The sequence below is a fragment of the Diadema setosum genome, chromosome 13, assembly GCF_964275005.1.
Source record: "Diadema setosum chromosome 13, eeDiaSeto1, whole genome shotgun sequence".
NCBI lineage: Eukaryota > Metazoa > Echinodermata > Echinoidea > Diadematoida > Diadematidae > Diadema > Diadema setosum.
Genome location: NC_092697.1, coordinates 11,385,447 through 11,400,069, shown reverse-complemented (window position 1 = coordinate 11,400,069; position 14,623 = coordinate 11,385,447). Strand labels below are relative to the sequence as shown.

The following is a 14,623-nucleotide window of genomic DNA, read 5'->3' as shown; positions in this document are numbered from 1 at the left end:
GTTTAAATGCTGTGCAATAGCAGTCAAATCACATTTGCGTAACCTTTGCAAATCTTTGAGGGACAAATCTGTCCTCTGAACAAATGCCTGAACATCCATTGTACTGATTGACATTGTCACATGTATTACACACAATGTACAACTGAACAATCAACTCAACTGGTATTTTGTCTGTACCAATATTCTAGGTTCCGGAACGTTCCAAATTCTAAGTTTTGGCTTTAAATTCACTTCCCGGACACAAGCCCCCAATTTTGTTACGACCAAAATCACTCTGAGAATGATCGCACAAAAGAAACAATCAACTAATGTTCAGGCGGTTTATTAACAGGGATATTGTGGGTACAGACTCGTAATCGGTTTTCACATCAGTACAATAATGATCAAGAGAAGCAATTATAAATCAGTAATAAAATCACTTACACGCATTACAGCCCAAATCGTAATCACGATGTTATATAGTCCCTTGGTGATGTCTAACTACGATGTTCGATGCACAGATGAATGGTCCTTGATGCACCGATGAATGATTCCTCCGACGTAAATCCAGAGGCACGGGTTGCAATAATCCACGTTATAGATCCGGGGTAAATTCCACGATATGTACGTCCACAGCGAAACGTGCGGAATCCACAGGAAACGGGCAGAATCCAAATGTTATGACGACCACGTCCAGTTGATGCGTTGAATGATGATTCACTTTATAATGTCCAGCAAAGAAACCAGCCCGTCAACAGCTTTGCCGTAATAATGTCCGTTGACACTAAAATATGGAGTCTATCTCCAACGTAGGCAAATTAATTCTCTGCAAGCAAAATGTCTCCCAGGCCTTATCTCCACAAACACAGTTTGTATAGCAGGTCAGCAGGTAACACAGGACTGACTATAACAAGTCGCTTCAGAGCCAGAAGTGACGTAACTCTCAGAGCAGAGGTGTTGGGTACTCTGCCTACCTCAGAATTTCTCCTGCTTATATACTATCCATTCACCCCTTTCTAGTACATTCTGTAATTTTCTCCAACCTGGGGCCACATACCTGAACATACTAGCAAGTCCAAATTCCAGGAATCCTGGATGACTCACTGCCTAATATGTGCATAACATCATTGCCAAAATTAACTACCAATCGCATTGGGTTACAAGGGCAGTGCCTCACTCAGCCAGCACTTCCTAGAATTTTCTGGAATGGGTTAAATCATTCTAGATTGAGTGAGCTATAATGTATTTCCTGTCACATGCATACATATACTGTAGCTACATTGTATACCATGTAGAAAATTCTCCACTGATCTGGTCAGCCTGTATGTACTATATCTATATCATATAGAATGTTCTCCATTAATCTGGTCACCCTGTGTACATACGCATTAAACAACCATGCATACAGCCTTGATACATGTACATAACTACTTGTGTGTACATTTGTGACAACACATAATACAGATGGCAGAGCATGATCCCCCATGATCTAATAAAGCACTCAGAAGGGCAGATGTGCATTATACATGTACAATGTATGGTCCAAGGGAGACTTGGTTAAATCACAGTGGCAATAAAAACATGGTGTTGCACTTTCTTATTTGTCATTGAGCTTGTGTTGACAGTAAACTCATTTGTGTGCATGTTTGTCTGTGTGTGTGTGTTATATACTGTAAAAGGGTAATTCCGTGAAGTTGGGGCACAAAGTGTTACATTTTAGCATAACTCAATGCTAATTATGCTATACATATATTCTTTATAGGCTTTACATTTGTATTGAGACCATACATTTTCCTGGAAATTTTGTGCCATTCAGACTCAATTTTGATGAAGTTATTTTAAAAAAATGTAACGGTGTCCTGTAGCATCGTGACGTGTCAATGTAGCATCGTGATAGTTAAAATCTGGTCCTAAAAGACACGTTAATGCAATTAGCTTGACCAAAATTTGATATAATATGCATAATTACTAGATTAGTCAGATAGCTAAATATCTTAACTCTATTTTCCACAGTTTTACTTTTACAAGAAAATTACAAAATGTGTCACTATGCTACACGGTGTCCACCAAATGTAATAAAAAAGGACACCGCGTAGCATCGTGATACATTTTGTAATTTTCTTTTAAAATTAAAACAGTGTAAAGGAAATTTGAGATATTTAGCTATCTGACTAATCTAGTAAATATGCATATTGCATCAAATTTTGGTCAAGCTAATTGCCATAATTTGTCTTTTAGGACCAAATGTTAAAATTTCACGATGCTACATGGACACGTCACGATGCTACAGGACACCGTTACATATTGTTTAATAACTTCATCAAAATTGAGTCTGAATGGCACAAAATTTTCAGGAAAATGTGTGGCCTCAATGCAAATGTAAAGCCTACAAACAATAAATGTATAGCATAATTAATATTGAGTTATGCTGAAATGTATTTTTCAAGTATCACAATGCTACATGGACACTGCCCCAACTTCATGGAATTACCCAAAACACAATATTTTTGCGGCATGAAACTTTTGCAAATTGGAGCTGATGGCCTTTTCCGCAGCATGAAATTTTTGCGAGTTGCCTCTAACATTCAGTGCATATAGTGTAGACAAGAACTTTCACGTATATTTTAATTTCGGGAATCTTGGCTCTCGCAAAATTTGCAAAATTAAAATGTACGCAAACATTCCTCATTTTACAGTAAAAGATTCTCTAGAATGGCAGATAGGTTTTAAGCCCTTTATTGTTGCTACTGTTGTTGTTGTTGTTGTTGTTGTCGTCTTCGTAGTCGTCGTCGTCGTCGTCGTCGTTGTTGTTGATGTTGTTGTTGTTGTTGTTGTTGTTGTAAATACACTTGTCCTTTTGTGATGGCAGATCTAAAGTGGGTCGCCGGTTCCCTGGCTGTGACTCAATTGTGGTGGGATACACGCAGACCACAAGTTTGCATGTTTTGCCAGCTGGCAATGGTTGATGCAAGCCCAAAGACCCCAGAATTCCTGATGTACTTCCCTTGGGGCATATTGCTTCCCCTGCTGACATTACGTCATGTTTAAGAAGAAATCATTTTCTTTTCACAACTATGAGTAGGTTTCCTTCATGCTTTGTTTCCCTGCTCTTTCACACTGTAAATCTACAATATCAGCCATTTGAATAAATCATTCACTGCATATAATTTCTTTTGTGAGATTTTTACAAAATCTTTTTGTGCGTGTTATGTATTTTTGTTGCCACAATGTATAGTTTATTTGTGAGAAAATAAAGGGGACTACTGGGCTATAAAGGATAACTTTTACTTGATATGTTTAAATTGCTTTTTAAACATGTACTGTATGGGTACAGAAAAACCATGCCAGGAAATAATCAATGCCTCTTATGGACATTTTTAGTATTGTGATACAATGTAAATTCTGTGTGTGACTTTCATGTGTTTGTGTATTTAAATGCTATGCATATTATATGGTCAGATACTTTTGCTTTAAACTATCTGGTTCACTGTATCAATGATAGTAAGACACTGACCACATATGTACACGTATGCATATATCAATAGACTAAATATTATCATGCCTGCATATGTAGTGGTTGTGACTGGGTGCATGCAGGGGCCAGCGATACATTGCTGTACGGTACATGATCTATTTCTCCGAGTGATGATTTGTTACAGAGCATGAACCCAGCAAAAAATTCCACAGATGGCGTCCATTTGTGGATTTGGCAGGGATTTGTTTGTTTGCTTTTTTCAGGAAAAAAAAAAAAAAAACCACCAGTGGTGATATGTGGGTGGTGTATCTGTCACAGCAAATACCAGCTCACCTCCCTGCAAAATCACAGTCCTTGCGTGGAAGAGCAAGTGAAATGGAAAAAAAAAAAAAAAAAAAAAAAACTGAACTATTAAATGTCATAACTTCCTATTTTTTATCTGATTTTGATCAAATTTTATGAAAATTTTACTCTTTCTTTTCAGACTAATTTTCAACAATTTTCAATTGTAAATAGGTAGTGCATTCTGTAGAAGTCCAGGCGAAGATGATGTCTAATAAGTAAATAAATCATCAGCTAGTGCAAATGCTGTCATTACTGGAAAGAGCTATACAGTATTCATCGCATAATCGGGACAGGTTGGGAGTAGCAAACACGGCCCCTTTAAGCGAGGTGCCCGATTTCGCAATTAGCACTCACCATACAGTAACAGCATACGACATGTACATTGTACATGTAGTGCACACACACACACACACACACATGCATACTGACGTACTGTACATGTACATGAATACACAACCACGCTACCCCTTGGCGCGACCCTCTAGCTCTCCCTGCACATGGATTTGCTTATATGTGGGGGAGAAGAATGTTCGCGAAAGCATGTGTTTCGCAATGGCATGGATACTTATACACGGCGCTTTCGTGGCTAAGCATGTACGTGTACTGGATGGACGGAGGTCAAAACACACCAGTCCGAAGCTTGCTTTGTAAGTTTGATGTAAACAACAACTGATAGGGAATCTTTGAAATATTGTTGTGGTATTTTGGTAGATTTTTTGTGTAAAATATCAACAAAATCAAAGATCGCTTGAAGAAAAATTGTCCCATTTATCAGAGGTCCCCGCCCGATTATCCAGTGAAAATAACATGCATTGGAAATGTTTCTGGGAAGCGTATGTCATTTAAGCGAGGTTCCCGATTATCAGATGCCCGATTATGCGATGAATACTGTATTTTGCTTTCATCCATACACATATTGATTGTAGTGCTCATTTTCAATTTCATCTTTCATCAGTGAAGGCTTCAACATATATCAATTTAAAGTCACATTTATATCATATCCATAGTTAAAGGACAAGTTCACCTTCATAGACATGTGGGTTGAGTGAATGCAGCAATATTAGTAGAACACATCAGTGAGAGTTTGAGGGAAATCGGACAATCCGTTAAAAAGTTATGAATTTTTGAAGTTTCTGCTCAGTCACGGCTAGATGAAAAGACTACTATAGCTTGTGATGTCAAATGAGTACAACGATATAAAGAAAGAATAAAGAAAATTCAACATATTTCCATTTTTCTCGCATAACAAAAGAACAATTGACTTCTCTCTTTCAGAAGGCAGGGGGAATAATATTACCCTTAACATAAGTCAGTAGCAAGTCGAAGAAATGTGCACTTTATTAAAAAAGTAAAGTTTTGTGAAATTCTCTTTTTATTTTCCTTATATAGTTGTACGCATGTGACATCATACACTGTAGTAGTCTTCTCTTCCAGCAGTGACTGCGCAGATACTTAAAATATTCGTAACTTTTGAACGGATTGTCCAATTTTCCTCAAACTGTCACTGATGTCTTCTACTAATATTGCTGCATTCTCTCAATCCTTATGTTTATGAAGGTGGACTTGTCCTTTAATATGATATAGTTTCTGATAATTTGTGCTCGGTTCAACGATTTCTGGATGAACTGCAAATTCATTTATAATATCTTCACATTTTTTCACCTTTTTTTTCCCAGAGCTGTGGAGGCAGGGAGCTTACCGGTCATAAATCCTTACAACTTCACCTTCCCAGAAGACACAATACTTCCTGCAAATGGGGCGAAAGTCTTCCCCATTCCCCCCAAGAAGAGTTCCTTGATTCTGGAGGGAAAGTGGATCCAGCCTGGTGACTGGTTTATTGCCGTGTACAGACTGAAACAGAACAACAAGATACAGCAAAAGGTGCGTGAACACCCAAAGTGCACAGCCATCATGCGCATCTGAAAGCTAGTCATGTTTAGAATGGCTGTTGTGAAAGGGTTCATTAATTTGGTGCAAGCCAAAATTGGCACTTGCACGTAGGAGCGAAACATCACAAAAGTTGTGGAAAAATTATGCTGTATTGCAGCTAGACATGATGATTGATAACATTCAATGAATCACAAAATTTAAATCAAAACAGCACAGCATGATACTGTACACAAGATCAAAGGCCAAATTATGCAATGTGTAGTTATTGATAAAGTTTTGTGTCCAACTTGGGTTGCATGATCACCACATCAATACATCGCGTGTCACATACTTTTGGGTGTCACGGTATGGTATTTTAAAAATTGAGCACCGTAAGGAAGTCCATGATTACACTTTATTTTCCTCATCACTTGACACAATTTTTTTTTTCAGTATTTTTAATAATCTGTGCTTGTCAGTTCCTTCTATTTCTGCTCTTTGAATAAATTGTACAGGCAGGTGTGCATATTGCCTATCAAAGTATAATCAGGATGGGTGCTCAACTCAGTCAAGCTGTTTTGCACACATCTTCACTGCACCAAAGCAAATTTTATATCCCTTTTACACAATACTTTATATATGATCTCTATGTGACATTAGCTGCATATTAAAACAACTACATGTAATATTACTACAGCATTTGACGATTCATATCAGTACTATGGCAGCAGATTAGTATGCTTTAGGGTCAAAACACCAAACTGTGTCATCCAGGAGCAAAAAATTCACCCACCCATTCTGCTACCTCTGCATACAAGGAATTCTGAATCCAACAACTTTTTGGTTTAAAGTCACGAAATATACATAAGATTGCCTTTACCCATAACTTAGTCTATGTATGTGGCTGATGTCTTTTAGGAATATGTAAGTAGGAACATGTAGAATTCTGGTTCTCATCTTTGTGTGAAATTTGTTCAATGCAGGCTAATTGTAGGGAAGTAGACCTTTATAAAAGATGAAGAAAACCAGAATTTGTAGTGTATGCCAGGTGTTTCCAAACAATTCCCCTCCATCATCCTTCCTGTAAAGGAGACAGTTTTTGAAAGAAAACTATCATGTAGTCCGTGCATGCAGGGAAATAAAGCTTTGTTCAAATATCAATATCATATCTATTATAGCCAAAAAGTTGAAGCCTCTAATCAGTGAGGTGCTAGAAGACAGCACGAGAAAAGAACAAAAAAAAAATAATAATAATAATTGCAAGGCTGCCATTGAAACTACTTTTGATGGCAGTATGTGATGCTGTCAGTCAATCTACTCAGTAATGAAGTTCTAATACCTGCTCGGCCAGTGTAATGAAGTGCTTTAAATGTGGGTAGGATGTTATAAATTTACACGGGATGCCGTAGGCACTGACGTACACCAAGAGTCCAAGGTGAGGTTCTGTGAGGTGATTCCTCCCCTTTCTGCCCCAAGCAGTCGTACCCTGTCTGAAGCAATTCGCAGGAGGTAGATGCAGTTCACAGAATAGTAATAGTAGGATGGTTTACTGAGTTACTATGTATGGAAATCAATATCTATGGAACATTTTCTCCAAGAACCTTTAATAGTACCTGTACCTTTAATGAGTTACTCAGTTTACCTGTTTCTACTGATAACTAAAGAACAATACAAGACTTTGAGAGCAGATTGCATTATGTATGGGATAACTTACACTGAGAAAAGGTAACTTGCAAACCTGGTAACTGTATTAAATGCAGTCTTCATGTTAACAAGAGGGTCATGGTAATGAAACCTGATTTTTCACTGATATCCTCTATGGTTACCAGCTTTGATGGTTGGGGAAGTTAAAAGTGCCAGAATCTCATCTACCACTGTAATGTTAAATTCAATTATGTCAACTATATTACTGACAGAGTTAACCACAGTTTCAACACAAGTAGGAATCACTTCAATTTGTGACTAAATGCTCTCCACTTTTCCACTAGGAACTATTCATCAACCAAAATGCAATTTGCACTTAGCGCACATCAATGACTTGTACGTTGAATTGAGTTTAAATCTGTAAATAACCACAGATCCTTTGTAACTCTTTATAAGAATGCTGAAACATTGCAACAATGCTTGTTAATTTGGGTTGGTATGTACATGACTACATGTACATTTTCATCCTGTTAAAGCTAAGCAAGTGACTTTATAAGAGAAATAAATAAATTTTCCTCAATTTCTTTACAGGGCCTGTCTACCACATGCCACTACTCAGCCAAGGTGGGACTGGTCTACACCAGGCTGTCGTTCGTCCAGACGTTGGGCAGTGGCGGGAAGAATGCCTTCTCTATGGGAGTCAACTCAGACACTGCAATATTCAAGTAAGGTTAACCAACCACAAATTACTGGGTACACCACATATTTTGCAAGGTTGTTATTTTCACAAATTTTGTGAGTCTGGTGCTATTTGCGAATGTAAAAACATACAAAATTTATTAAAGGACAAGTTCACCGTCATATACATGAGGATTCAGTGAAGGCAACAATGTTAGTAGAACACATCAGTGAAAGTTTGGGGAAAATCAGACAATCCATTCAAAAGTTATGAATTTTTAAAATATCTGTGCAATCACTGCTGGAGGAGAAGACTACTACAGTGTATGATGTCACATGCGTACAACGATATAAGGAAAATAAAAACAGAATTTCACAAAACTTGACTTTTTGAAAAAAGTGAACATTTCCTCGACTTGTTACTGACTTATGTTAGGGGTAATATTATTCCCCCTGACCTCTGAAAAAGAGAAGTCGAGTGTTCTTTTATGATGTGAGAAAAGTGAGAATATCTTGAACTTTCTTTATACTTTCTTTATATAGTTGTACTCATATGACATCACAAGCTATAGTAGTCTTCTCATCCAGCCATGACTGAGCAGAAACTTAAAAAATTCATAACTTTTGAACGGATTGTCCGAATTTCCTCAAACTCTCATTGATGTGTTCTACTAATATTGCTGCATTCACTCAACCCACATGTCTATGAAGGTGAACTTGTCCTTTAACTCTGATCTGGACATGATAGTGACAAGCATGCATACATTTCTCTGTTCAGTACTGTACTTCATGATCACAAATTTATCTACTACCAAAAATGTCAGGAAGTTCCAATTCGCGAAATATTAGACTCACAAGATATGGCGTATACAGTAGTTAAAAATTAGTCCAGAAAGACGAACCAATTTTACATGGACAGATGGTGTGTTGGCTTTGGTGTGGTAGACCACTTAACCCGTTCTGTGCGGGAACCTGGTGGCCTATGTATTAAGTCTGTGGGCATTTCAGAATTCAGTATTCAACTGGTTAAGAAGCACAACAGCAACATGGGGGTATGCATGACAAGCATAAAGTTTGCCACACTGGCAACGTAATTACAGTGCATGCGATGGTGTTACAGTAGAGTTAAACAGAGTAATCTCGTGAATCAACATCTTCAGGGCTTTCAGGGCGATCAATGTGCACTGTTTATAGCATATGGAACCTTGTTTGCTGTAAGCAAACTTCTGTGAATGAAATGAAAATAATGTGATGTACATTTTACATGTAAAGGTAGCCATCAGTAGAGATCTTTTTTTCTCTCAGTGTAAACCAGGGAATGATATCAAATTCAAATCCATTACCTTTGTTGTTTTTGTTATTATTATAATTATAGATCATTATCTTATCAAAATTTGATGAAGATGATGACAAAGATGATGACAATCACGACTTTTATCATCAGTGCCAGTATGAATTACTATTATTATGAACACTGCTGCTACTACCACTGATACTACTACCACTATTGCCACTGCTAAAACTACTACTATCATTGCTTTATTATTACCGTTTTCATGTTTATATTCATTTCAACCATTGATTTATCAATTTTTCATGAATGTATGATTGCGTGGTTACAACATCATGATACCACTTATCATCATTGCCTTTTCTTTGTTGCTATGCATGATATTTTATCAATCTTGCATGTCATGTGCTAGGTTCCTTGCTGAGCCCAGCACGTCATCGTTGTCGTTCAAGCTGGACGAGTGCCAAGCCTGGTCCCACAACAAGTCCCTGCAGAACCACTGCCCGCTGCAAATGTACGTCGAGGCCACTAAGCTACCCTCTGACCAGTCAGAAACGAGGATCTGTCTGCGCAAAAATCAAGAGTTCGACGGCTGCTCCATCGACGTCACGCATTTTATCAGGGATACGTGGTACTACGTGACCCTGAGGAAACTTGGCAACGACTCTTCTCTTAATGTCGAAGGAAACCTCACCGTTGATTTTACAGGTGAGCCATCGCATTAGGTTTGCTGTACTGCACTGCTGGGAATCTATGTCGCCTGTTGAATTTGAAATATTTTGTTATTTCAATACAGTGAAATCACATGGCATATTCTGAAAACTGCATCTAAATAGCATTGCTACTTTCCTTCTCAGAAAGTACACCTAATATAATGAAATGCACTAAAATAGTACAAGTATGGAGGATGACACTTCACACAAAACTTTTGTTGAGGATGCCCATAATCACAGAATGCACAGTGCTATAACCTGATTTTCATAGCAATAAAATATGAATTAGATTTGTAGTGATATTTCTTTTCAAATGATACATTTATATGTAAGGCAATAAAAGAAAGAACCATGAGGTTATTTATGAGTGTCCATTCCCGTAGGAGAATTCATTCATTGCTTGCTTTCATATGCCATCTTCGGCCATGTCACGAGTACTGTTTGTAAAGCTTTCACACTCTCATTCATCATTTTCGGAATCTTAAAGGGATCGTGTAGTTTTGATTGAGACCAAATTTCATGTTTTTAACATTTTTTTGGTAAGATAATGAGAAACCTCTTATGAAATATGAAAGAGCATGTAATTCCATGAGGAATTCAACGTTTATTTGATGAAAATTAGTTTTGAAATTTGATTTGATTTGATTTGAATTTATTTTCCGTTAAAAGTCACATTACATAATTATAATCATTGCATAAACAAAATAGTACATAAAATGAACGGAAGGATAGCCCTACTCAGCTATGTTTGTCATAACACAGCTGTTTTCCAGAGGGGTCCTAGAAATAACAATGATGTGATACACACAATGATAAAGACATGAATAAATAATACATAATAATGAAGAATATCAATAAGTCTTAAATCAAACCAAAAATGAGATTAAGATAAGAACAAAATGGAAACATATACCCCTGACACCTATCAGTTGAATCAAATACATTGCAACCCCAATTATCCCATCATTATGACTCACCCTCCTCCCCCCCCCCCCCCCGCCCAAAATATCCATGATATCATTATACATATATATATATATATATATATATATATGTATATATATATATATATATATATATATATATATATATATATATATATATATATATATATATATATATATATATATATATATATATATATATATATATATATATACATTAAAGCCATTTTGGTATGTGTTGATCAATTTCTTTAAGAAACAAATTATATGAAATTAAACATTTAACATCACATGGTAAATCATTAAAGTAAGAAACAGTGACTTATTAAAAAGGTAAGTAAGACAAGGGACGATGACGGGAGCAGAAATTTTTAACAAGTGCACAGAAATTCCATCTACACCAACAGACTTCTTGTTTTCCATGCCCCTGATAAGATCACTAACTTCATTCTCAGAAACAGTTTGAAAAGAGAACTTGGGAGAAGTTTGCCTGGAAGAGTTAGAGGAGTCAACGTGATACGAGGCATGAGACGGAGGGGAAACAGATGGAATATTCGATGCTAGTTCTGACCCAATATTTGCAAAATATTGGTTAAAAACATTGGCTTCTGATCTGTCACCACTAGATTTATCATGTTGAGAACTGTTTGGGGAACGATGCGGGAGAACAGATCTTAACACATTCCACATTTCACCGGATGTCTTTGCGGAAGCTAATTTATCTGAAAAATAAGATCGTTTGCATCTCCGTATTTTAAGTGTAACATGATTTCTTAATTTCCTATATTTATTCCAAAGTTCCTCATGTTTTCTTTTCAGCTCGATTTTCGTGGACTCCTCTTGCGTCTTTAACAATTCAAACTTTACTTTATGTGCTTTATTTTTCTGTTTGTCCCGCTCTTTGATCAATTCAATGATCTCTGGAGACATCCAAGGACAGAATCTGTTCTTTACACGTTTGTGCCGAATAGGCATATGATTGTTTATAACTTCCATTAATAATTCTTCCCATTCTTTAACGGCTTCCTCCATGTTGTCTTTATTGTACACATTATGCCATGGTTGCGATCGCAATTGATCAAGAAATGAGTTTTCATCAAAATGTTTCATTTTTCTGTAAGATACTATCTCAGGGGCTGTAATACAGACATTATAATTCCAAATCAAATAACAGATTGAGTGATCACTTATCCCTGAATGTATAACACCATGGGACTTGACCATATCGCGAGAGTTTGTCATCATATGATCGATTAAACTAACTGAAACATCGGAACATCTTGTATACTCTCTTGTATTAATCTGAGTTAATGAATAAATAATGTTTATTTGATTAAGATGCTTAGTTTCATTGCTTATTGGATCTTTCATAGTATCGCAATTGACATCACCCATAACAATAACATTTCGAACAAAAGAGTCAATAAATGAAATCAATTGTTCATAATAATCAAACACACAAATTGGGCTGTTAGGCGGTCGATACCATGTTACAAAGATGAACGCTTTTGAGTGATCAGGAGTAATTATAAGAGGAATAGCTTCTAAATGTTCTAAGCTGCTGTGTTTCAGTACATGATAGTGTATGTTATTACGTATGTATACAAGAACACCACCCCCGTGTCTATTTCTATCCTTTCGAACCATGCGGTAACCGTCTATTTGAATCTCATGATCCAATACTGTATCATCTAACCAGGTTTCATTTAATGATAAAATATCAATACCATTTTGAATTAACAACAAATGAATTTCAGAGAGATTTCTAGTCAAACTGCGTACATTCAGATGTAAAATCCGAAGTCCTTTTTGTGATAATTCTTTAAACTTCAAACTATCATTTTGACATTTAACAGAACGCGGTTTATTGATAAAATTGCTATTCTTGGGAGGCAATTCATCTTGATCTACATAGTTTGGTAAATAATGTAACGTACATTTCGAGCATTCCCAATTTAGAAATTCATGACATGGATCATCATACTCACTTTCAGAGATCCCAACACACTTGATATGAACCCAATTGTGACACTTAACACATTGTATTCCTTTGTGATTATTTCTTACTGGCTTTGAACAACTAACACATGGATAACCCTTTACCATTGAAATATTAAAATCAATATATGTTGATAGAAATCAAATGTCCAGTGTCATTTGTTTTTCAATTTTCTAAATTAGCCTTTAGGAAGGTCGTTTTCTCCACGGATCCCTCGAGTTACAAACTTTCCTCCCGTCGCCCGAATCAACGCAACAATCTTCCCGTCCGATGACCATGCGTCTTTTACTGCCGAATGCGCTCTGGTTTTGGCGAGAAGGTTTTGGTTTTTCTTTGTCAGGTGTTCCTGGATTGACATGCGCGAGCCCTTTAGGAGTTTGCGATTTTTGATAACCTGCATCCTGGTCTGGTATGACACAAACTTGACTAGTAGTGGTCGTGGTGCCGTGTGAATATTTGGATGGCTTTGGTCCTCACGCCGCCCTTTTCTAGTTTGCATGCGACCGCTAGCTGGCGCTCCCCCAGATCCTTCGTTTCCTTCGTTGCCATGGTTTCGACGCTGAAGGCGATGTGATCTGTCTATTTCAGATTGCCAGACATCAACATGCAGTTTTTCCCGCGCTAATTTGCACACTAATTGGGTAGTGTCTTCTTCTTTTGACTCCGGCACCCCGAAAAAGAGTAAACAATTCCGCTTGGAGTATTGTTCGAGGTCGTTACTTTCTTTTTCCAGGCAGGCGATGCGCGATTGGTATCCTTCAATCACCCTATTCAACTTCTCTATCTCTTTTTCGTGCGATTGCTGAGTTGTCTCTAAATCCATTATTCTGCCTTCTTGTCTCTCAATGCGGTCCACCAGCTTAGCAAATTCTTCACTCGCAGCTTCTTTCACAGCTTGACGAACAGCTTCAGCCAAGCGTTCACTGCTCAGGATTTTATCAACGGCATCGTCAATTGATTTCGGATTGGGCGCCATTTTGAATTTTCGGTGCGTGTAGAAAAAACAAAACACTCACACACACAAGTGAAATCTCTGACAAAAGTCACAAATATGATAAAAAAATCAGACGATGTTACTAAAGACCAGCTTTTACCGAAAAAGAGTTAGAACAAACATATATCCGTGTATAGTTGCGAGATGTTATCCGGGACAGGAAGGTGGCAATAGCAGTTCCATCATATATAGTTCGGGATCCGCGAGAATATGTAAGCAAAAATCACACTCACATCATAGGTTTTATACTCTCTTCTGTCTAACTATGATTGACAGTGAGTTCCGAGACCAGTATGAAAGGATTAACGGGCCATGTATCTTGACGAATGTTCAAGCGACATACCTGATATAGCAGCAGTCAATCAGTCGTTGAAAGTGTGCATGTGGGACCATGCGCGTCGCTGACCAATATATCAAGTCAAATCATTGAAGGTACAGAGACCAACAACATTCACAGATTCTCTCGGACCAAAAGCAAATTTCAGTTGTCCCCTGGGCAAATCATACACTCCGTTAGGAAAATGCACAGTTCGGAATGGAAAATGTAAGATCCAGCAGAAATGACAGAAAATGTCAAATCCAGGCAGATTGGATCGGAACCAACACTTGACCAACACTTGACCGACACTTCTTTGTGGGATTCATTTAAGAGTACATTCTCTGAGATGGCTGAGATATCCAAAACAGAGCAA

General features: G+C 37.3%; 1 protein-coding gene across 1 annotated transcript in view; it reads left to right on the top strand.

Annotated features, from left to right (window-relative positions):
• LOC140236902 (post-GPI attachment to proteins factor 6-like) overlaps positions 1–14,623 on the top strand; it is a 40,945-nt gene that overhangs the window by 14,504 nt on the left and 11,818 nt on the right. The window contains exons 3-5 of the mRNA XM_072316836.1: positions 5,476–5,680; positions 7,904–8,037; positions 9,694–9,989. Coding sequence (XP_072172937.1) covers positions 5,476–5,680; positions 7,904–8,037; positions 9,694–9,989 — 635 coding nt within the window. The remainder of the gene's footprint in view (positions 1–5,475; positions 5,681–7,903; positions 8,038–9,693; positions 9,990–14,623) is intronic.